Source organism: Vanacampus margaritifer, chromosome 14 (assembly GCF_051991255.1).
Source record: "Vanacampus margaritifer isolate UIUO_Vmar chromosome 14, RoL_Vmar_1.0, whole genome shotgun sequence".
NCBI classification, from domain to species: Eukaryota; Metazoa; Chordata; class Actinopteri; order Syngnathiformes; family Syngnathidae; genus Vanacampus; species Vanacampus margaritifer.
Genome location: NC_135445.1, coordinates 15949303 through 15974458, shown reverse-complemented (window position 1 = coordinate 15974458; position 25156 = coordinate 15949303). Strand labels below are relative to the sequence as shown.

The following is a 25156-nucleotide window of genomic DNA, read 5'->3' as shown; positions in this document are numbered from 1 at the left end:
ATTACACGGCACAAAAAACAGACAACAAAAACACGCAAGGAGTACTAGAAAGCTTAGGAAACATTTGTAACAGATGACGTTTATTATAGCTGTATCAAAACAAAGCAACACATTGCGTGAAGGTTTTGGAATTTAAATGACAATAGTATATTTACATTAATATTCTCCCAGAATATGGAATCCAAATACACTATACAGTCTGTAGAAAATGATTTCAGTATAAACAGAACCTGTTTATATGAATGACAACATGCATTTTAAGTGGTAATATTGATATTATCTTCATGACTGCAGCGGAAGTGAGGCCTTTAATTAATTTAAAAAAACAAAAAAAGGAAAATGAAACTGTTTGTCTGATAGCAGATGGATAATAATTTGCTGCGGCGATGCGGACCGAGCCGTGGTGCAAATAACAAGAATCTGCGAAAAATTGAGGTCCCCCAAAATGGCAGTTGCAAAAAGCAAAAAGATCATAAAGAATAAACATCATACTTCTCGCTTATACACAACCACAAATCAATGTTACATAAATTATTCAGTAGTTAAACTGTTCAACACAAACCTTAACCACCTTTACGCAAAATAACATGCTAGCACAAACTGATGTGACATCACACATGGCATGGGCAAACACACGTGCATCAACAGGTTACACAGAGGGTATCAAGTCATTAAACTGACCTTTTGGCATTTACACACAATAATGTAAGTTACGAATGCCCAAAAATTGTAGCAGCAAGTAGATTTCACTGACTATTGGGTCAAGAGAGAAACAAAAACATACTTTCAATATCGCTTTGACTTTTAAGGACCGACAAGTTGGTGACAACACAATAGGACATCTCACACAAATCAAAACATTAATTGCCCTGACATCACCACAAAAACAGCAAACAGCTGACATTTGGCAAAGAATTGATTAAAAAAATATATGTGAACAAGCAAATTAATGAACTCTAAAACATCAATACTGTATGTGTTAACAGTTCCTTTTTGTTGATAAAGTAATACACATATTTGCCACTAGGGGTAGTGTAGACCAGAGGTTGTAGAGTTGGTAGCAGGCTGGTCATCCCTTTCTATTTTAGGTGAAGTGACATTCAACACTGAAGCATTAGCCTCTTAGTCAATCATAAAGACTGTTTTAGGAGTTTGTCTCTACTGTTGACTGAATAATTTTAATTTTAGAAAGGTTGTTGCAGGTTCATGGTGTAATACTTCCCAAAAGGTCGGGGGTCAGGTAGCCATCTGGTGTCGGCATGACTTTTGAGACTGTCAGCTGCTGGGTAGGTATTGAATGTGGTGTTAGTACAAGGCTGTTTTGCCTATCGACATCCTCTACCATGGTATAGGCAGGAGTAGGGGGAAGGCGGGATGTGAGAGTTGTAACTGACTCATGGGAAGGTTTTTGGTAGTCTTCTGATGATGAACATGTGATAGAACTCAAGTCTTCCCCAGTTGAACATAAGTCATTGTAATTGCATGCAGGCAATGATGGACACATGTTTCCTGCATTGAGCTCTGAGGTGTAGGTTTCATGGAGCTGAAGATGGTTCTTGTCCTCATGCTTTTCTGCTGTTTTGATTTCTTTGACCATGTTTTTCTCCATCTCATCCTCAGGCGACAACAGCACCTTGCCACATGGCTTAACCTCGCTTACCTGTGTATACAATGCCTCTCTGACAGGCACCTCAGATGGAGGTGTGGGGCTTGGGCTTGCAGAGCAAGGTTCAGAAGTAGCATCCTTATTGCGGATTTGATTTGTGACAAGAGAATGGGAATGTGATGTTTCCGCATCACTGGCAAGATCAGGATCACAGCAGCTGGCATGGCCTGAGTCATCTTCCCTGAAAGCAATGGAAAGATGTGAACAGTTGGAGAACAAAGATCGATCCATGAGAAAATCCGTGTCCAGGTTCGTTAGTCTGTCGCCCTGCTCTTCAAAGTCCAGATCGATGAATTCCACCCAGGGGTCATTGGTGTAAAGCTCTGGCCTCAGATCAGGTGGGGAGCCCAGGATGGATGTCAACTCCTTTAGCTTCCCTTTCTATGGGATTAGAAAAATATAAATTTGATTCAGAAGTTGACAACTTTTGTATGATAATCGCATCAAATATATCAATAATGATATACACATACAATGCTCAAAAAGGGGTCTCGCCTTGTTAACATGGTATTTTGCCATGAGAGCATCTGGAAAAACGTTTTATTTTTACATGACAAACCTAAGGTGCCTGTTGTTGAAAACACATTTAACGGCAGGTACCACAGAGCCACTCAAAAGAGTAAAACAACACTGTCACAGAGATCTCAAAAGCAAATAAAGAGCTGGGAACTCATGGGTCAGATAATAAGTTCGGTGCTATGCCCTCATTTGTGGTGATAAACATTTAAATTTTAATTTATATACATTTGAATTGAATAATTATTCTTGTACAGTTTTTTGTTTTTTCATTTTTAAGTGCATTGTTAATATGCAAACTGTGCTTAGGCCTACAAGAGTGCTGCATTTTAGTCATGATAGTAGTAATTGAAGAGCTAAGTACTTTTTTTTTGGTACTTGGTCACGTTATTAAGTGATTGTTTTCCCTGTTATTAGGGATGAGAATGTATTTTTTCCATTGCCAAGCATTTTTGCATGAAAAAAAAAGTTTAAATCCAGTATTAAACAATGCATGGATACCTTGAGCAGTTCAGGGTCAATTCCTCTTATTTTTGGTCCAGGAACAGGTGGTAGAAGAATGAACATCAACCTTTAGAAAGGAAAAGGGAAACTGTCAAATGCAAATATAAAAAGCATATCTGAACTGGAACACTGTTGGTTTAGTGCTAAATATATTTATTACTCAAGTTCTTTATGAACATTGTAGTTTTTCAATGACAAACCCAAAAGTTCAAAGTGTTACTGTGATTGAAGTGGCACGGGGAAAGAAACAGAAAAAAAGAAAGAAAAAATAATAATAAAAATGAAGTGGCATGGGGAAAAACATACATATTGTACTCGCATATAATTGATATAGTTATTTACTTACTTCTCTTGCTGTGATAAGATGACCAACATCAGGATGGCTACCAAGCACAAGGTGCCAAAGATGAGTAAAGCCAGCAAGGGAAATCTTGATGCTGTAAAAGTATGAACACACTGTATCATACATTTTAGTTTGTCTAAAAAATAAAAAAAATAAAGCTCCTGGGATGCCCGTGTGTGTGTGCATGTGGTTCAATACTCAAAAATACTATTTATACTATTACAACAGAGTGTAAATTAAATTTCTCCTTTGATGATTCATATTAGTACAATATATTAAAACACATTTAAACATTTTAACAATTAAATCACCAATACTCCTGTTAGCAGAAACTACAGTTATTGGCAGAAGTGGCATTAGACAACAGTGATTTAAAAAAATAAAATAAAATAAAAAATTCTACAGATCCAAACAAAAAACGAACCTAACACTGCCAATTATTTGCAATCAAAATCTACAGTAAAACAAAAACAAAACATTCTAATCTATCAATGAATCAATCAAACTTTGTTTCTATAGCACCTTTCATACATTAAAATGCAACTCAAGGTGCTGAACAATTAAAACATCCATTATACAATAAAACAATAAAAATAAAAAATCCCCCCCCCCAACATCTCCATGATCATACCCACACACCACACAAAAACAACAACATGGCGAGGCACAGTGGGCTCCAGGTGGTACCGTCACTTGCCTACGATGCAGGTTGGCGTGGGTTCACTTCCCCGCCTGGGAGACCATGTTTGTTTGTGTGCGTGTTTGTGTGAGTGAGTGTAAAAGAAAAGAGGAGATGAAACAAAAACATGGCGAGACACAGAGAAACCATGTGAGGAAAGGCACCCACACTGAGAGGGATGACAGCCCAACACCACAGAGAACAGTGTCATTCCAGAGACCCCTTAGCATTTCTGAAGCATCTGTTTTTGTAGTAGGTATTACTATGATATCCCTATATGTAGTGTTGTGTTGTATAGGGTTCTTATGAATTGTCCCGTCTGTTTTCCTATGAAGTTATCACCTTCCTAACTACCTACACTGACATCTGTCTAATGACAGCTCTTGATGTTTCAGTGGATCTGTCATGGTGTGGGTTTAAGGGTTGTTTTTTGGTTTGGGTTTTTGTTTACTTTTGGTTGCATTGTGGTCGGTTTTGTTGTGTTTTCCTCGTCTCCCCTTGTCTTGTTAAGTGTGATCATGTCCACCTGTGCTTGTCTACTCTCCCTCTTGTGTCCGCCAATCAGTGCCCTCAGACACACACATTTAGCCCATTTTTGCAAAGTGAACAATAGCACCCCCGCAATTTTAGAGCATATCAATACATATATTTTTACTGTGTGTTCTTTTTAACAAGCTAGCAAATTATATAATATGCAAACAAACCATAGAGTTTAAAAGTAATATTTAAACAACAGAAATACAGTAATTCCCCATTTGATTAGAAAATGGTTCGGTCAACCTCAGCCCTCTACTCCCACCCCTGTTGCATACAAGCTGAGCATGCATTGATTGTCCTCCAGCGGTACCTCCCAAGTGTGACTGTCTAGTCCAGTGAAATTGTAAGTTCCTTACTTTCACCAGGATGTGAAAGGTTTATTACTCTACCGCTCAATACCAACACATTATTTTCATTACTAGTCTGTTTTTGTTTTGTTTTTTGCTGTTCATTCATGCTACTTGGTAGGTAGTTAGCTGAAGTGTTAAACAGTGCTAAAGTCAATTTGTTTTGTTAAATAATGTTTTATATGAAGTGTCTGCACTTCACCCATATACAAGACTTGTACATGCAATATTATTTTTCAGATTTAAGCGCATTTCTTTTTTGATGTGTATGCATACATACATATATACATACATACATACATACATACATATATATAGTACAGACAAGCAAGCAATATATAGTCAGAAAAAATACAAGTCCAAGGTCCATTTTTGTTCTCACTGTAAACTGTGGTGAGCTGGTTTACTCCAGAAACATGCATGTTGTCAATGCGTATGTAGACGAGCTCTTGTATCAAAAAGAGTACCCTTTCCCATAAATTAGAGTAAGGATGTGTTGTTGTTTTACCTTCAGATGGGACGTAGACGAATGTAGAATCACTGAATTCTCCAAACTTCTTCTCCCCGTGCTTTTTGCAGCGGACTCGAACTTCATAATTGACATTACTTTGAAGCCCATACAGGGAACGATGTGTGGTTTTTACAAGCTCGGCCTGTGGTCAACAGAATAGTCACATTTCAGAAACAATTTTGTATTAATGGTTCAATTATTTGGTAACATTAATAAATAAGGCAACAAAATAGCAAACAACTTGTCTAAATGGAAAACAATCGTCTTTTATAGTACTGGTACTTTCTATAGCAGAGGCTTTCTTAGAGAGCATATAAATATATCATACTAAAAAAATATACAGTATATAAAAGGCACATTTAACACCCACCATATACCAGTGTTCTGAATCCACTTTGCGGTGTTGGACTTCATACTGCAACGTCATCCATCCCATCTTCACATCTGCAGAAGGAGGCGGCTTCCAACTGAGCATTATATCATAGAAGCTACCAGTCACACTCACATTCAGCATTGTCCAGTTTAGGCCGAGAGGCGGATCAGGTTGCACTGCAAGGAGATGTTTATTATTATTATTATTCCCGCATGATATTTTTGTCAAATTATTTTTCCCATGTGCTTCAGGAAAGGTTTAACTAAGAAATCAGTGGCACTCTGGAAGATGTTTGTTTGAAATCATGTTTTTAAAACTGGATAATGATAGCAAGCAGTCTTGCATTAAACTTACCAATGTCTTGAACATTGAAGTGTTTCTCATCATAGAGAACGGTTTGATCTCTTGAGCGGAGCTGAACGCTGTAATCTATCCAGACAGATGTGTGGTTTTCACTGAAGAAACACTCGTTTAACCTCTCTGTAGAGTAATGAGGACACTCACTCCACTCTTTAGAAGATGTGTGCAGTGGCCTACAAGGATGGGAAACAATACAATACTAGTCACAAATAAGGAGAAAGAGAATGTTAATCATTTCCAATCAGCCTTTCTTGTATGTCATGAAATCAACTTTGATTGACAAATCATGTTGTGACTGGTGGAAGGCATGCAGTTAAAAACAGCCACAGACATGATTGCTCTAAGTGCGTACATATGGGAGCAAGATCCCTGAATGACCCTATTAGATCAATCATGTTTGCAAAATGTTAAATCTCTGTCCCCGGTTGATTTAAAGTAGTAAATATTTGGGTTGAGTTTAAATGTGAAGTGTACTTTTTGTCTATTATGTGAGAGATGGCCCATTTGACAGCTAAAGCTTTGATGTAAAACTAGCTGTACAATGAAAAACTAAGTCAGTGAAAAGTTGCACAATATATAAACCTTACTTTATATTAATTATAGCTTATAAATGTCAAGGTATAAATAATTATTTTTTCAAGTTTTTTTTTTTTTTTTTAAACAGACAGATCATGCTAAATAATTAGGTGGTAGGATGATTATCACCCCGCACTTCAATTTCTGAAAATGCACTGATTTATGAAGTTGCCAGTAAAGTGTGTGTAATTTCCATTTCATTAAATGCATTATTTAAAATAATAATAATAATACATTTTAGGGACTATGACACACCCTGTTGCTTGGTTGTCACTTGTCAATCCAGACAGAACGTTTCCACTTACATTTTGGTAATGTAGAATAAGCGCACATTTTCTGGCTTGGAGAGGTTCTGCAAGGTACCAACTTCCCATTTGCAGTGGAAAGTCTCCATGTTGGTGGACACGCAGCCAGTGAGATGCGGGTACTTAATGGGCGAGTCTAGAAAAGCATAAAAGGAAAGGACAAGAGAGAAATGTATTTAAAAAATGACATGATACAATTATATGGCTTTTGCCTTGGTGGGAAGGTCAGCTGTACTTTAATGGAGCAACTGAAGCTCTCGCTAAGTCGCAGTGCAAGCACTCCCATCTTCCTGGAAGTCATTTTACTGCTCTTCAGTGCAAGCTGCCACATTATCACCACACTCGGAAGCAGTTATTTTCTGTCTACACTAGGACACTTTTTTTTAGATCTAATTTCACAGGCTTTATGAGCTCAACAAAAAAAAAATCATTCTTTTCTTAGTTTCTGACTACCGTATATATTTTTGTTCTGTTCATGCACACTGAAGGACTGAGCAAACATTTACCAGAGAATATTAGCCACCGGTAGTTTGCAGGGTTAATCAGTTACAAGACAGCAGCACATTAATCAGAAACCTAGGTAAAACTGGTATGTTACATGCTGCTGATTAATTGATCTAAATCACTGCTTCACAAATATTTTCATCTCTAGACACAGACTTCCAAAAACATATCATATTTAAAACATTGATAGTAGGGCTGAACAATACCGTTCACCCTTCACTGGGGTTTCATTTCATTAAACCTTGCTTACAAAGAAGTGAAAGAGCGTTCTTAAAACATCATCCCTAGCTTTGCCCCTAAACCTATACTACTGCCACCTGCAATTCCAATAAACTCAAATAAAGCTGTCTTTTCAATGTCATTAAATGTGTGACAAAAATAACAACATTCTTGAAGAAAGAGAAACACTGATGAAGAAGAAGATCCTCTTTTTTTGTCATGTACACACAAAATTTGACCTCAGCATTTGACCCATTACAGTGGATACATACTGGACCAAGGGGGTGCTTGAGCGCCTGGGGAGCAGGTTTGAGGTATCAGTGTCTTGCTCATATACACTGCGGCCATGTGCCTGGGGGGGTCTTGAATCAGGGTCCCCCCCTCAGTAGCGGGTGACAGTCACTTAGCCGCGGTTGACCATGATTTTTTGGGGGGGCCTATGTTGAGATCTCAAGTACTGTTACAAACTGAATTACCAGCAGCAATTAACTTGTACAGCCAATTATTCGTTTACATTCACATGCAGGCACAAACATCCTGGCAAACTTTCTTTTTGCACAAAAGTAATAGGTCTGGACTCGGACAGGTTCAAAGCGAACCGTACAAATTCATGTATTTGCTTCGTGAGCAATGTCACTCTTCGGCGGTGGAAGTGCATCCTCATAAAATTCAAAATGGCGAGTGGGAGAGACGATGGTTTTTTTTCATTGAGCATTAAACTCAGTTAATTTATCGAGCATACAAAAATCAGTCAATCACGTAATTGCATATTGCTTATATAGTACAGTGTTTTTGTTGTTGTTGTAAGGCTGCTACCTAAATAGCTTTCTATAAGGCAATGAGTTTAGGTTCTGTGGTGGTCAGAGACTCTGTAAACCACCAAAAAATATCTGCCCCTGCACTTAACAGCAGCTGAATCCCATCTCTACATTCAGAACCAAAATAAAACAGGAGAAATCTGTCAAAAGCGGTTAATTTTTAAAGCAGTGACTTGGTGGTAATCATTTGATATGTTCATAATTTGAACCTTGACACAGAGTAGAAAGTGGAGGTAACCATGTTTTCTTGTATAAATGAATTACCAGTATCTTTATTCTCCACAATTTTATGAAGCAAAATGTTGCTTGCTTATAGTTCAATTGCATCTTTGCATATTTAGAAACACTCTACAATATATAGAACAAAGTTATTCATAGCAAATGATTTTGTAGACTCTTGCTAAGCAACTAACAAACGGATATAAATAATTAAATTCATTGTATTATATATACGCTATATATTTTCATTTTCAGTTATTTTATTGTTACGAGAGAGCGAGAGGACCTTCCAACTCTTCTGTATGTCCTTGATTTTATAGAGTAATGACAATAAAAAATCCTTAAAAAAACAATGTAATTTACCTATATTGTCCCATGCTTGACAGATGTAAATTATATTATCAGCAAGTTCTCCTGTTTACATTTCTGGGAAAGCTGCAGCAGTTAGCCAAACCTAACATTGCCAGAGGGAACGATAATAAGTCTGGATGAGCCAAGTACTGAGAAGTAAAGTGAGAACAAGATCTGAGGTAACACTCAGTACAGATGATTGATAACTCTGCTTGGCTCAACAAGCTTCAAAAGGGGAAGAGTGACAGCGGGTAAATATAATCTGTTTACTACATGACAAACTACTACTTGGAAAGACACCGCGTAAAGGATGCAGGGAAAGATCAATATTATTTTTTTCCCCCAAGAGTGCTTTCCTGTGTTCTGTCCTTATACTACAGCTTCCTTAGACAGTCCCAAAACATGCAGTTTTGAAAAATCCACCTAAAGGTGTTCAACAAATTGCCATTCCTCCATACAAACATACAATATATACATTGGTTATCAAATTAGTGGTACAATACAATGTAAGGTTTATTACACAGTTGCCCTAAACTAACTGTAATGGTCATTACAAAAATGCATCCATCCACGCTATTTATGTATTTTCAGAAGTAACAACAAGCTTGTGTGGCTTTTAACTCACACTTGGGAGGAGGAGAAAGACGTAAGATGCACGTTTGCAAACTCCTATATTGCGCTCCTGGGGTACGTAGAGTGAACAAGTACAAACAAGGTTATCATGCTAGGTGGACAGCCAAAGAATAAAAACGTGTTTTTAAAGATTTATCGGCACAGCAACACCTCTGAGCTTGCTTTGGGCCATCGAAACAAATGAAAGAATTTGGCCTGATGACCAGAGCGAAAAAGAGAGTGGAGCATATCATTATTGTAGTGCAGGTACAAAAACAGACACAATTACTTAAGAATGAAGAATAGGAAGCCAAAAGAAGTTTAAGGGCATCAGCAGCATTATGGATTAGCTGTAAATGATGGCTAAGATCCCTAAATAAAGAGTAAGGTAGTGATCAAGCCAAGCTTGACAAAAACATGGAGCACTGTTTCAAGGTCCGGAAATGATAAAACGAGTTGCACTTGTGCCAGTTGTCTCAATTATGAAATAGATTCATTTGACAACTGCACCAACTAAATGAATGACGAAATTGTCACAGGGAGCCCAAATGCACATGAGAAACATCACTCTTGATTTAGATTTATTTATTTGCTGTGAATGAAAACCACATTTCACATGTGGACCAGCGCATAGCATCGTGAAATCCTCATCTCCCGGTAGCCTGGAGTTGGATTGAAATACATTTCTGTTCGCAGTAGCTGTGTGAAGGAAGTATAGCAATGAGCTAATTTTAGGGATGCTCCGATCGATCGGCCACTGATCATGATCAGGCTGTCGATATTCGTGAAAAAATAAGTGATCGGAATATTTGATCAAAGTTTTTAATTCACGATCAAAAATCTGATCACTCGCAGCTCATGCTTTGACACCTGTAATGTCATGAAAAGGTACGTCGCGTGGGTAACATGGAACATTGTGTTACTAAAAGCTGGTAAATTTAATTTTTTCAGTTATTTTTGACAGAATCTTTTTCTTTTCTTTTTCTTTTTACTGAACAGTTGATGCATTGCGCCAGCAAGGGTTTTGTAGTAATTATCTTGAATAAGTAAATATTGTTTTTGTCTAACATTAAGGTGATTATATAGTTGTTGTTTTTTCAGATAATATAGCCAATGGCACTCACTCACCATAAATATATTGGGGGGGGAAAAACAGATAATCAATGTGATCGGAATTGGTATGGGCATCGGCATCGATTAAACTCCTCAGCCTCCCGGTAAGGTCTATTCAGGGGTGAGGGTCCGTCGGGAAATCGAATCTAGCTGTGGGTCATGACCAAAAGAACAAGATTCCGGATACAAGCAGCCGAAATGAGTTTCCTCCGCAGGGTGTCCAGGCTCTCCCTTTGAGACTCAGAATCGAGCCGCTACTCCTCTATGTTGAGAGGAACCTGTTGAAGTGGCTCAGGCATCTGGTTTGAATGCCTCCTGGATGCCTACCTGAAGAAGTGTTCCGGGCATGTCTCACCGACGAGAGGCCCAGAGGACGACCTAGGACACGCTGGAGAGACTATGTCTCTCGGCTGGCCTGGGAACGCCTTGGTATCCCGTCGGAGGAGCAGGTTGAAGTGGCTGGGGAGCGCAAAGTCTGGGCTCCCCTGCTAAAGCTGCTGCCCCCACGACCCGACCCCGGATAAGCGGTAGATGATGGATGGATGGATGGATGGGCCGATCTTACTCACAGCTGATCGTATTGGTATCGGCAGCATAAAACCCTGATCGAAGCATCCCTAGCTATTTTATCTATTTTCTATGTCTGTAATGTTTCACAGAGGACGTTTGTTGGTGCTCTTACCCTCTTTATTGTAATCGTAAGAGCATATATTTAAAGTCAACCTGCAAACTGAGCAGACTGCATTTTTTTGTTTCCATGTCAAAATATTTGATTGCTCAATCACACGAGCGTGCAAGACTCTCAGCCTGTTCACAATTAAAGGCCTCAAGACACATTTTGAGATGGCAATATGTAGTGCCAATTACTCTTTCTGAATCCAGACTTAAGAAGTAAACATGTTTACAAGGCAGTTGGCCTTTTTCACCTCACTTTCTTTTTTTTCATTGCACTTTCTTTCTTTCCCTGCAGTCTTAAGGGTGAAAACAAGCACGACGAGTGGCACGACTCTCCCAGTTTAAACAAAGTAATCCCACTGAGAATTAATTCCTGGCTTCCTGAGTGACAGAAACAGTGCCATGCCGAGCTCTTGTTCAGTCCTCACTCATTTATTTTAAGTAGCAAGAGTACTGGGAAAAGAAAAGTGTTTATTTCGGGTGACTACTGCTTGATTGAGAGAATTAATGATCACTTAATCTTGATTTCAAAAATAAATTATACCCCAACAATTAAAAATAAATTAAACATGAAATGCCATATTTGACCCAAAGGAAAAAATGTCAGATAAAAATGGCAGCAAAATGCATAGATGATAAAACTTTACATTCCAAGACATGAGCCAACTGCAGTAAAAAATATTTTTCCTGGCCAATTTCAATGTCTGGAAAGCACCGGAAAACTTTTGCTACAGAAGGTACAAAGATGCTGATTTCTGCTTCACATGCATTACAGATTACATGATAGAAACCGATTGTGGCCATTCCTTAGAAAAGAAGATATTCTCTACCCTAAACAGACAGTTACATAACAAGAAGCAGCACAGAATGTCAGGATGTGAATGGTCAATGGGGACCTAATTTATGTCTGTGGATAAAACAGGATCCATGTACACAGGGTTTTTTCCTACCCCATTAGGGTTGAGTGGTCGCAAAGTGGAGGCTCCGCCCTTTAAACAACTCACCATTGTTAGAGATCTCTTTGCTTTGCAGAATTCCTGGGAAGCCACTTCCCTAGAAATCTGCGGGCTGCTTTCCATGTGGAGGGTTTTGAGGTTATACAACACATTTTACCACTAATGTAGGACTCTCCAACCCTACAATCTATATGATATTCTCCTCTATTATGCAACTTGTCTTGTATTAAAAAACATTTTTTGCAAAACTCTTATGGTATCTTAAACAAATCAGACAAAAACAATAGAGAGTAAATAAATCCTTATCTGTAAAAACATACCTTTGTCAGAAGCGGATTCCAATGCTAAGGCAGTGAAGCAGTGAAGAAAAAGACAGAAACCAGCAGCCATTATGTTGATCTGCGGAGAAAACATATGGCAAATGTGCTCAGTGTCCAGAACAGCCCATGTAGTTGAATCCAAACAGCACAGCACATCTGCACTAAGCGTCAGGGGCACTCAGTCCTGATTTGATTTCAAGAGAATGAGAACTAGAATACACTCCACACGCCCCAAAAAAAAATTCATACCCCCCCCCCAACAAAAAAAAGTTCCCTTGACACCCATCGAAATTAACTGTCAAGTTGGTTTTGCACAACAAAATGAAGTCAAGTTACCGTTACTGAGCAACGAGCTCCAAAATTATAAATGGAGGTATCAATAAATGGATAGGCCTATCAATTAACTTCAGCTTAAATTTGACCCCTGTCGAAATATTTTTTTGTTTTTCACTTGACCAATTACATTGTCACTCGTGACACAGTCTGCATAAAGCATCCACATTGGAACACTGATAAAGCTGACTGCAGAGTAGTGGGCAGACAACTACCTCAGACATGAGATACTTCACACATCATGACAAAACTTGTGTAAAGACACATATTTGGATGAGACAGCCATAAATACAAAATAAGTCAACACAAAGAAATTCTTTATAATAATACATATGTCCAACTAATCTAAACACAAAATTCTGATTAATATTGTGTTTGTGAAATATGGATTAAGCAGAAAATTCAACAAGTTTTTATCCATCTCACGAGGCGGCCATTTTGCCATTTAGTGCCGAGTCGACCGAAAATGACATCACAGTCACTCAGGCAAAAACCAATCACGGCTCACCTGTTTTCTGACATTGGTCATGTGACATTTGCAAGCTCAGCCATGATTGGTCGTTACAGGGCCCTTTGCAACAGTAATGTCATTTTCAGTCATCAGCAAGTGGCAAAGTGGATTGACTTCCTCTCTAATAATGAAATAATCATGGCAACTTATTGTATTATACTGTATATTAGAATATACGCGGTCTGTACCGGATCTGACCTTTGTGATTCCCAAGTTCCAAAGTCCCCTCCAACTGAAATGGTTTAATAACCTGACGGGGGAATTACATTCCACAACACATATAGTAAATAATGCAAATGACCTCGCCATTCAATTATAATGTGGAGATTTAGGGGGACGTTCCTGGGTTATTATCCGCCACGTTAGCTTGGAACCTGGTCAAATTGCTATGATGTGCCGCGATGTGTGATACCATACTTTTTTTTTTAATTGTAAAATACACGTGTGTTGAATCTGCTTCAGGGGGCCTAATCAGTATTTCATTATAAAGCAACTTTTAGATTAGTGGAACAGGCACAAAGACACGATTTTCAAGTAAACAAATGCGCCAACACAGAGTAAACTCAAAACAGGTGTTGTGTTTTTTTTGTTTTGTTTTTTGATACACGGTGTACAAACTAAGCCTGTTGATAACATTCTGTTTACATCCACTATAGTTTTCAATGCGAGACTAATTTTCACCAATAAAATAACGCCCAGGGGTTAATGTGCTGTCGAGGATTGTGCAACATTCAGAGAAAAGTAAAAACAATAAAAACAGAGTTTGGGTTAGCTTGCCTTGCCAACTTGCCTTTTTATAGCATACTACCAAATCAATGAGTTTGACGGCTATTATGGGACACTAGATGGTTAAACTACGGAGTAAACATGCAGAAACATGCACGCAGGAGAAACACGAGAGCCGATTTCAAGTCACTCACCGCTGAGAAGTGGAAAATAAGCGTGTCACATCCGCGCAATTCCATTGGTTTCGTTGTTTCTGCGCCACAAGACTTGAAGATTGAACTTCTAGTAACACTAAGGAATTGCCTATATTTACAACCGGGAAGGTCCACCTACGCTATGTTGAATAGAAGTCTGTGTAGTGAGGACACAGTGCTGCAGCATTTCAAAGAGAGAGTTGAAGTTGTGCGCGCCATCTGTTGGTGAAATTTGGGAAGGGCTAAAGGGGGAAAGGGGGAAGAGAAGACGTTAGATTTCCAGGAACTGTGAGAAATACGACGCGTATGAAGCCAACAGGGCAGTCGCCAGAATTTTAGGAATTCTTAAGAGTACTCCGCTTAGACGGAGGACCTGCACTCATGAAACAAGGACAAGTCCTTATTTATTTGTCCATTTTCCATGTCCTACCACCTCTATATGTATGGCAAAAAGATGGTGGATATTCTTCCATACTTTTATTTATTTGTTTGTTCAAGTGTTCAATGTTTCAGTAGCACTTACTCTGGCAAATGTTTACAACTTGTGTTTAAGTGGGGCTAACAGTCCTCTTCATCATGCTGTTCTTTGACCTCATTAAGAAAAAACTACACTTCCCATTAACAATAGTCAAGGTGAGGCCTTAAACAGGATGTTCTCAGAGGGAGGTTGCCACTGCCCTTAGTGTCATGTCTCAACAGAGACTCTGGAGGAGTCACAGAGAGGCATAGAAGTGGATGTTCCTGGAAATTGTCATGGACAAATGGGGCAGAAGGCGGTCTCTGATTGTGCAATTCACAGATCTGTGATTTCCCGTTCCTAAATGTTCCTTTTAAATGTTCTTTGTCTCATCAGTTTCTTTTTTCTTTTTCTAGTCCGCTTCCAGGTACGCATAGTTCTACAGGTCGCCACACTAGACCACTCTACAAACTTATCCACATAATAGACTTTTCATTGAACAATAAAATTGTTGCCAACTCCGACTTAGTGAAAAATAATACAATAATAATAATGTGTGTTAGTTTAACAGATTTTAATCATGTGCAACTGATGCAAATGTTTGAATTCCATACTGTACAATACATTACAGTACGTGGACTTAGCATGAGCACACAAAAAAATCCCTCTTACAGAGATCATTAATTACTTTTGGATGACATGATAATGCTTGGGAGCCAGTCCCACTTGTCCAGCATTAGTGACCTCTAACCTCACAAATGTTTTTCTATGGAAAAACATCTAAAAATCACACTGAATCTTCCCAGAAAGTTCTCGCATAAGAGTGGGTTATATCTGTAAAGGGAATAAATAAAATCAATATTCTGTTTAGTTTTGTTATAAAGTGTTAGTAGACTGGTGCATTAAATATTTGTTGTGCTTTATATCTGACAAATGCATACTTGTTCTGTGTGTTTTTTAATTCAACAATATAAACAAATACTGACCTTTGTCCTGTTCCAGCACACTCCGTTGCTGAAGCCTCTGTTCAGAAGAAACAATTATTACGCAACAGCGCACAATATGGAGCATTCTCACGGACGAATGCAGCACATGCATTCAATTAAGATACAAATATAAAAAAAATTAAAAAATCTTGAAATTAATTTGTTGCAAGACACACTCAGAAGAATGATATTTAATAGGATATAAATGGAAGTCTTAGGGCAAAAACACACTGAATTTGTTCCTGACTCACTATCTGTACTCTGGAATTTGAAATGTGCTTGTTCCAATTTGATAGATGAGACTTTCACCAGGGGGGGGGGGGGGGGGGGGGCAATTCCAAAATATGGACTTCTGTTGAGTAATCTCTCTTTGTCGGTTATATAACACTGAGGGCTACAACGCTGGACAAAAAGAAAAAAAGGCATAGAAGGAATACACCATGAAGGTAAACCTCTAAAACTTTCAACAATGTTTTTTGTTGTACTTATGATTCATCACTGTATCCATCAGATTCTGTTTTTTCAGTGTGCTGTTGTCATTTTTGGTTCAGAGCTCACAAAACTTGAATGCTAAATGCCGAAAGGAATTTAATCCACCAATATTTGCTTTCATCACATTTAATCAAGTTAAAATTTGTCAAGTAAAGTTTGGTCTTCTTTTATGTTAACAGTCGGACTTGGATGCAGCCTTGCCATGTTTGGTTTTGCCACTTGCATTGCTTTTTCCAGTTTGGTAAGTGATAAGTAACCACATGCTGGTCTAACACAATAGTCACAATGTTTTTTTTAAATTTATATATATGTATTTTTTTTCCATTATACTCCTTGAGCCTTTACAGCAACTTTAATTTATTTGTCATAAAAATTTCATTGTGTTTACCAGCTGTTTTCCTGACCGGTAATGTGAGAATCTAGCCCTTTTCCTGTTCACGCTCAAAAACTCGTATATGAGATTCCGTTTTAAACACTGTACTTGTTTTAGCTGTCAGCAGCCAATAAACTGCAGGTGGGGGTCTTTTGGAGATTGGTCTGAGTGTGATGGCTGCACTAAAACAAAGGTAACCCATAGAACTGTCGATAATGGTGTGCCCTACATGTGAACTTAATTGCTATATTAACACATTTCTGAAGTGGTTGTTGTTTTATTTTTCTAACAAACAACTTTGTTTTCTCTTCATTAGGTGCGCACTCGTTCTGTCCAGGTGTATGCCCAATTTGGGGGTGTGGCATGTTCAGGCGAAAGCACAGAATCTCATCCTTGTGTGCCACAAAAGCGGTGTCCTCTAGAAACGGGTTGTGGACGAAGGTTCCGATGCACATCTGGTGAGCTAAAAACACAAGCCATCAAAAGCATTTTCTCATTGAAATCAAAATTGAATTTTTGGAGGGTTTTGTTTTCAATGTTGCCAGTATAAATGATCAAATGTCCTCAATGAAGGTCAATGCATTAGCCAGTCTCTGGTGTGCAATGGAGATCAGGACTGTGAAGACGGTCTGGATGAGAGAGGCTGCAATGAAGATAACAGTCAGTTTGTATGTGATTTTGATAAAACACCGCCCAACTCGGACTTGACGGGCAGAGGGTGAGTACGTCAAATTTCTACAACAGCTATTCTACAGTACATTATATGCAACATCACTTAACTTTACAAGCATTGTGTGTGAGTTGTTAGTTGATGATCGGATAATCCTATTTGATATTTAGTACAGTATTTACACCAATGTATGCAATGATAAGACCTAAGAGTTGACTTAATGATGTCTTTACACCTCATTACAGAGGCACTGTATATACAAAGTAAAATGCAAAGCTCTAAATACTATTATTTATATTTGGCCTACATTATTTGTATTTCTAGCTTTTATATTAAATTTACTAGCCATATACAAGATTGGAGCAGTCTTGCAGGTTTTGGATGTTTCCGTTCTCCATCACAGCTGATATATGATCAGCTCATCACCAAGCTCTGCATTAGCCTGATAACAATCCTGCTGATTGGAATCAGTTTGTGTTGGAAGAGGGAAACCTCCAAAACCTGCAGGACTGCAGTCCTGAGTTTGACACCTATGCAGTAGATGATGGATGGATGGATAGCTTTTATTTTATGTTAAATTAAATCTTAGTTTTTCTCTTTCTACATCTTTGGGTCCATTATTTATTATTATTTATTTTTGAAAATTTGTCATAATATATTATTATTCCTCTCTTCTTTTTATTATTTTCTCATTTATAGTTTTAGCTCTGTCTTATCTTCCTAATATTATTTTAGTCTTGTAATTTTACTCTTCCAGTGTTTCCTCAGAAGGAGCCCTCTGCGGCGGGAGCTGGGGTTGGGCCTACGGACGCAGCTTTCTGTCATGCTTGGGTTCTGTTTTCCTTGTGTGTCTCCCTTGGTCTTGTTTAAGTGTCATCCTGCCCTTCCTCGTGTGAACCAATCAGTGCCCTCAGCCACTTGTGTCTTGCCCCAGGTGTGTCTTGTTGTGTCATTAGCGTCTGTGTATTTTAGTCTCCTGTCTCCCCTCTGTCTGTGTTGGTTCATTGTCTTTTCCCTCATGTCATGCTGCCTGTTTTTGCCTTGTTGTTCCCCCCATGTTTTCTTTTACCTTTGTAATTTGGAGTTCGCCTTTTGTTTGTAGAAATTAAAATCCCTTTTTTTTCTTCATTAACTGCATCCTTGCCTGGCTGTTTTTGCTCCCTGCATTTGGGCCCCTCCACCAAACCGCAACCTTCTGACAGATGGGGGGGGGGGGACAACAAGGCAAAAACGGGCAGCATGACATGAGGGAAAAGACAATGAACCAACACAGACAGAGGGGAGACAGGAGACTAAAATACACAGACGCTAATGACACAACAAGACACACCTGGGACAAGACACAAGTGGCTGAGGGCACTGATTGGCTCACACGAGGAAGGGCAGGATGACACTTAAACAAGGCCAAGGGAGACACACAAGGAAAACAGAACCCAAGCATGACACTTTCGACCCTCTCCTGGTGCAGACGTCTCCCTGAGATCACATTTTCGTCACCAGGTTGCCTTGTGCTGAGTCTTAGGGGCCTTACAATAGATCAGCTGTTTTGCTTTGTTTTTAATGTTTTTTATGCACTTTTTTTGTGACTTGGTATTGTGGGGGGTTGTGGGCTGAGGATTTGTTTTTAAACTATGTAAAGCACTATGAGTTGCATATTTTTGTATTGAAAGTGCTACATAAATAAAGATTGATTGATTGACAATAGTTTGTTTTGTACTTTACATATTACATAGCTGTTTGCAAATGTGATGGGTTTGTTGTTTCTATTACCAGGTATGACGTGCTTACAGGGAAGCTGAGGGCAGGTGTGATCAATACACTGAGTTTTGGAGGGCAGTGCAGGAAGGTGTTCAGTGGTGACCATAAAATTTATTATCGACTACCACAGAACATTCTCAGGTACACTTTTGAGGTGAGTAAAACAGGCTCAAAGTAGTTGCTGCCAGCATGTGTCAGTTATATGAAAAAAATGGGAAATTATTTACAAGGTGAGTGGTTTTTTTTTTTCAATAGTGTTGTGTTATTATTATTATCTAATTAATATACAGTGTTAAGAGTTTAGAAGTGTCTTTTGGCATGAAAAAAAAAAGAATAAAAAACATGTTACCGGTAGTTGCGTTTTGTTTTCGCAGGTGAAAGTGGACAATGAGGAGAGTGATGAATTCTACGAAAGCGCTTGGTCCTACATGCAACACATCCAGGTCAATGCCTTAAGGAGACATGATCGACGCACCTTCGACAAAGAGCTCACTGAAACAAAGGTACAATTGAATTATTTACATTAAAAATTATTTATGACAATGATTCTTGTCATTCATGCCGTGTCTTCATTCAATTCTCATTCTATCCCAACAGATTCACAGACTCCTAATTTTAAAGAATAAAGTGGAGTTGGCCCAGTTCCAAAACTCAGGCCCTCAGTATCTGACTCTGGCTGAAGAATTCTGGAAGGCTTTAATCTCCCTTCCATTCACGTACAACTACGCTGCCTACCATCGACTGCTGCAGAAATACGGCACACACTATCTCTCTGAAGGTTCGCTTGGAGGCGAATACCAAGGCTTGCTGGAGTTAGACCGCCAGACATCTGTATTATCCGGTAAGAACCTATATATGTATTTGTAGAAAAACAAGCAAAACTTTTGGGTCAAGTGAAGAAAAATATGCTGTCCTCAAACATAAACTAGAGTCGCTTTCTAAGTCATGCAACTGATGTCATGTGGTCTTTCCCTTGAAATTGTGTAAAGGCGCAACACAAATAGACTATAAGCACTGCTGGAGAAAGGTTAAAGGATGGCTGTTCTGGAGAAAAGTCACAGTCGTCTGTGATAAATTCATCAAGTCTTTACCATTTAATGAAGGTCAGTGTTAAGCATTTGGCGTGTTAAGATGTCACACTCTGTGAACAATTTGCCATTGTCAACTTGTGTGTTTTCTCAACAGTTAGTGGTGTGAACAAGCTGCCCATTAAAGTAAAGACATTTGGGGGCGATCCATCGTTTTCAGACGTCTTGAAAAAATTAGATCTTCAAAATCCAGAAGTAAATGGAGAGGCCTATAACAACTGGGCCTCTTCTGTCAAAGACTTTCCTGATGTAATTGACAAGAAGGTATGACAGCAAGCTCTGACTATTGACATGATTGGGTTAAAAAAAAAAACATTATAAATAAACTTGCTCAATCCCTTATATGAACCAGTGTCAGGCTTAAAAAACAAACATGTTTGTCAGACTTTAGCTAATAACACTACTGACTTTGACTGTGGTTAACCAAACACTACTAGACCTATAGCTTAAGTAGATTACTCTATAATAACAGTGCATGCAAACAGGTTTCTGGACTGTTTCAAAACTGACATTTTGACCCCAACCCGAATATTGACTCCATCTAAACGAGGTCATTGATCCTCTTGAAACTTGCCTTCCAGCTACGCCCTCTGTATGAGCTTGTAAAGGAGGTGCAGTGTGCTGGGCTCAAAAGGCTTCACCTAAAAAGAGCCATTGAAGAATACCTGGCAGAGGAACACCCATGTCACTGCCAACCCTGCCAGAACAATGGCCAGGCTTACCTTACTGGTTCGGAATGTGGGTGCATCTGTCGCCCTGGAACCTCAGGACGAGCATGTGAGCATGGAGCTGTGATTGGAGAACAGCTAGGTATTGTAAATGAGGATACCCACCTTTTGAGCAAAAAAAAAAAAAAAAGATGGCTATTTAAATGTACATTTTCCACATTATTCCCTTGTGCCCCAATGTCACGTTTTAGTGATAATCTACTTTTTTCAAAGGAGTGGTCCATGGTGGCTGGAGCTGCTGGTCATCCTGGATCTCTTGTTCTGGAGGTCAAAGGTCAAGGTCCCGCACCTGCAACAACCCTAGCCCCAGCAGAGGTGGCCAGGACTGCTCGGGGTTTTCTGTTGAACAATTGCCCTGTGAAGATGCAGATATACAGTATTTGAAGTAAGGACACATACACATTAATCAATTCTGATTTGATCAAATTCCAAAATTAAATGACAACAAATGAAGATTGAATTGATGCACGAGGGTCTTAGTTTTTGTTTTCTGTCTATGTGTGCAGGATGATGGAGCCCCAATGTTTCAGCTTGTCTGTGACTCCACCAAAGACTTGTGGACCTCCTCCAAACCTCAGAAATGGTTTCATCCAGGTGAGATTTGTATGATGGCTAATGTATAAAACTGTCTTCTGTTACCTGGATTTCCCATCATTGAAAAGAACATAATGTTTGGCTATCAATGTAGAATTTGTGTTATCTTTTGCTAATACTCAAGCATGCAGTTCATGTTTCAAGTGTACCTGCTTCTGCATGTCTTTTTCAGAATCCCAGTGATTTTTATTTGGCAGGGAACACAGTGGAATACTCTTGCGTATATGGTTATTACGTCAGTGGAAACTCTTTGGCTGAATGTACTCAAAGTCAAACCTGGAAGACTGGAGCAATGGTTTGTAAAAGTAAGTGTCCTTTCCAAAAATGCACAAACAGCTACACATCAAGCCACTTCCCTTTGGTACTCTGAGTAAGAATATAAGACTCTTAAATTAATCATAGTTGCTGTAAAACACTTTCTTCACTTCCATTCACAGGTTCAACATGTAACATTCCCCATCTCAACAATGACATGACGGCCACGCCCATTAAAGTGGTCTATGAGATCGGAGACAAAATAACCTTCTCCTGTCCTGAGGGATTTATGCTGACTGGTGATGTTTCAGACAGTATCTGTAATCCAAGTCTTCAATGGTCTCCTTCTCCCTCCACAGCTCACTGTATTGAAGGTGACAGTGATCATAAATAACATTGCTGCATACAATGATCCATCCATTTTGTCCTCATTAGTTTTCCTAACCCAGCTGACTTTGGGCGAGAGGTGCACTGGTCACCATCAGGACGCACACACGCGCACACACACACACACACACACACACACACACACACACTCGATTTAGGAGTGATTCATTCTCATTGACTAGATGCGAATGCGGTAAGAATGGCCAATCAAGTGTCTTTTCTGCCTTTTGCCTTACAAACTGTTCCTCGTACTGTATTTAAGCTTTCCCTTCGAAGGGCTTGCATTGTACTTAACAAGCAGCCTATGAAGTCAATTGCCTTCAATCAGCCCACGTGTTGCATGAGCAGAGCGGGGGAGTGCCTTGAGTGCTTGTAGTTGTAGCATTGTAGCCTACTTATTAAAAAATAAATAAAAAATTGTACGTGGGTAGTCTGTTTTAAAAATAGCTCATCAGTGATTGGATACTGTGTCTTGCTAAGAAAAAAATAAAACAGGAAGAATAAACATTGATTTACTTATAAACTTAACATGGTACATGTTTCCAAATGTACCAATTTTTCTATATTTTGTTTAAAAACTAAATAGAATCTGTTACATGAAAAAAAATCTTGTTTCCCTAAATATTTAAAATAAGCACATTTTAAGATGTAATTTTAATACTTTAAAATAAATTCTCCCTGGGTGTCTGTGAAAGCTGCTCCTTGCTCTGCAGTGCATGACGCTTGGTGGTAAACCAGAAGAGCTGCTAAAAGATTTTTTTTTTCCAGCATAATAAACATATCATTTAGGTATACATATGACTTACAATAAAAATGGAAGTGAATTAATGTCAAGTATTGGGATATATATCCCCTTGAAAATCATGTATTGGGATACATATGTATCGTGATACGTATTGTATCATGACTCCTGTATCGTACCGTGAGGTTGTTGGCAATACCCAGCCTTAGTATATACCATAATCCAACGTCTGATTTATTTATTTACTGTATTAATAAAGTAGTTTTACATTCTCTCTCAGGCCCCACAGCTCCTACCCCTAGCGAGGGCCTGAAGTGTAAACTGTGGGAGAATGTCGGAAAAACTCAGTGTGTGTGTAAAATGCCATTTCAGTGCCCGTGAGTATTTGTCTTAATGTATTCTTTAGACTGAATTATTAGCAATTGTTATTGAAGTCAATGACCGGTTTCTTTATATGTTCTGAAGGACTTCTCTGGAGTTATGCGCCAGACTAAGCTCAAGCCAGCCTCGGGTGCTCGGTGTTTGCCAGCTTGGAGCTCTGCGATGTTTGGGCCGCAGTTTTACGCTGGTCAATGATAGCGAGTGTGACTGGCCGACAGGGACTACCTCTGGAACAAAGTGTCAGCGTGAGTCAGGAACACTTTCAAAGTACATTACAATGTTATGTATGGTAAATCGGTTAAATTAATTATTAAATCAATAATTGTTAATTATTAAATTATAATCAATTGACTCAAATTTAATATTTAAAATAAGTTAGAGGCCGAGCTTGCGGAGCACCAGATCTATTTTTGATCATTTTATCACGATAACAGATGAGAACCTCGTTAAAGTAGTCATTAAAATGAAGGCTGTACCCTTTGCAATTTTGTGAGTTCTTTGTTCAGCTTAGAGGTTAATATACATTGATAAAACACACACACAGTACACAATCAGGTCAATCAGGTAGCATTTTTGATCTCATGTTAGCCGGGATTCTAAGGTCAAAATTCAATCAATGCAAACACGTACAGTTGGACACATCAAAATAAATCTTACCTAGAGTTTACAACTGTTAAACATGCACACAAATGAATATTTAAGTGGGGAATAGCCACACAACTGAAACACCTTCACAATACTTCATGGAGTCAACATTTCAAAAATGGCAAACACATAACATTTCATAATTCATTGTTCTGTTGTAAAAATAGGACAGGTTTCGGAAAAGTTTTTTTTTTTTTTTTCATGTCTGTCAGTCTCCTGGATTCCAGAGCTGGGTGGGGCTGTCTGTGGGGGTGCGTCTCTTGGTCAGAACACCCCCCTCCTACCTTGACATGCCCAGGGCAAAGAAATGGAGTTCCTTTGTCCTTGATGGCGTTGTAAAACTTACAACCGGCCGATAATCGTTTCAGTTATTTCTGTTGTTGAAAAAAAAAATACAAATTACCGGTCTTAAATGTTGATACTATAAATTTTTGATAAGGCAAATAATAACCTTCTCCATTTGTTTTCTAAAATTAGCTGGGAGTTGTCAATGCCAGAATGCATCAGAATGCCCAGAAGACTCGCCCCCCCTGTGTGTGACCTTGGGTGTTGGCAGCGTTGCCATGACGATGACCGAGTGCCAAGTGGGATTAAGGAGGTGCGCTGGCGAGCAGGTCACTGTGATCGACATCGACGTATGCCCCCAATAAAGATATTTCATTTCCCTCATCATGTATGATTGGAGTCCATGATGCAAAGTTTGAATGTCTAACAACTACATGTAAGGCCATGTCTTTTATTATTATTTTTGTCATGAAAGGCTGGTATGGTGTGGTAACCCATTACTGCCAGTAAAAAGAGAGGCCCGTTTCTTTCTCGAGTTAAAAAAATAAATAAATCAATAATTCCTTTTTTTAACTGGTGAGAATGGGCCTTTTTCTAGATGAAAAAATACATGTTTGTGATTACATTGTTATGACTAATTAAAAAAAAAATTACAAGATAATTCTTTATTGATTCCCAAAGGGAAAATTAAAGTCTGTACGTCATCTTCCTCTCAGCTATGACTTTGAGGGTTGTCCAGTTCAAACCCAACCAAAAAATGGTTTTCCTCACCACATTATTGTTCACCTTAGTAACTTAACCAGATTAAATGCTACCCCACCCACTAGCACACCACAGCAGCAGTGTGCACTGGACACTACAAATTGGTAGAAGATCACAAATTGGTCTATTGTGGGACCAGTCCAGTTGGTTGTTGGTGTGTACGTTCAGGTACAGAATTTTTAGCAATCCAACATTTCCACATCTTCCCTTTGTGGTAGCAGGTCTCCTGCTCTTACTACTGTATAGTCCTTCCTTGATATTTTATTCATAGCTGCATAAAAGCTT

General features: G+C 38.8%; 2 protein-coding genes across 2 annotated transcripts; one reads left to right on the top strand and one right to left on the bottom strand.

Moving 5' to 3' along the window:
- Window positions 1-53: 53 nt before the first annotated feature.
- Window positions 54-15850, bottom strand: LOC144034153 (growth hormone receptor-like). Its single transcript, XM_077542719.1, has 10 exons — window positions 15712-15850; window positions 14269-14510; window positions 12505-12583; window positions 6718-6853; window positions 5831-6009; window positions 5474-5652; window positions 5101-5245; window positions 3033-3123; window positions 2684-2753; window positions 54-2047 (listed from the first exon to the last, which is right to left on the bottom strand). Exons 2-10 carry the CDS (start codon window positions 14311-14313, stop codon window positions 1205-1207), a joined length of 1767 nt encoding a protein of 588 aa, XP_077398845.1. The 5' UTR covers window positions 14314-14510; window positions 15712-15850; the 3' UTR covers window positions 54-1204.
- Window positions 15851-16062: 212 nt separating this feature from the next.
- Window positions 16063-24496, top strand: LOC144034110 (complement component C7-like). Its single transcript, XM_077542658.1, has 18 exons — window positions 16063-16157; window positions 16383-16444; window positions 16694-16769; window positions 16893-17034; window positions 17150-17294; window positions 19020-19158; window positions 19379-19507; window positions 19602-19845; window positions 19994-20107; window positions 20190-20356; window positions 20674-20902; window positions 21034-21205; window positions 21327-21414; window positions 21587-21719; window positions 21852-22043; window positions 23079-23175; window positions 23264-23424; window positions 24302-24496. The coding sequence occupies exons 1-18, from the start codon at window positions 16152-16154 to the stop codon at window positions 24472-24474; spliced, it is 2469 nt and encodes an 822-aa protein (XP_077398784.1). The 5' UTR covers window positions 16063-16151; the 3' UTR covers window positions 24475-24496.
- The last annotated feature ends 660 nt before the right edge of the window (window positions 24497-25156 follow it).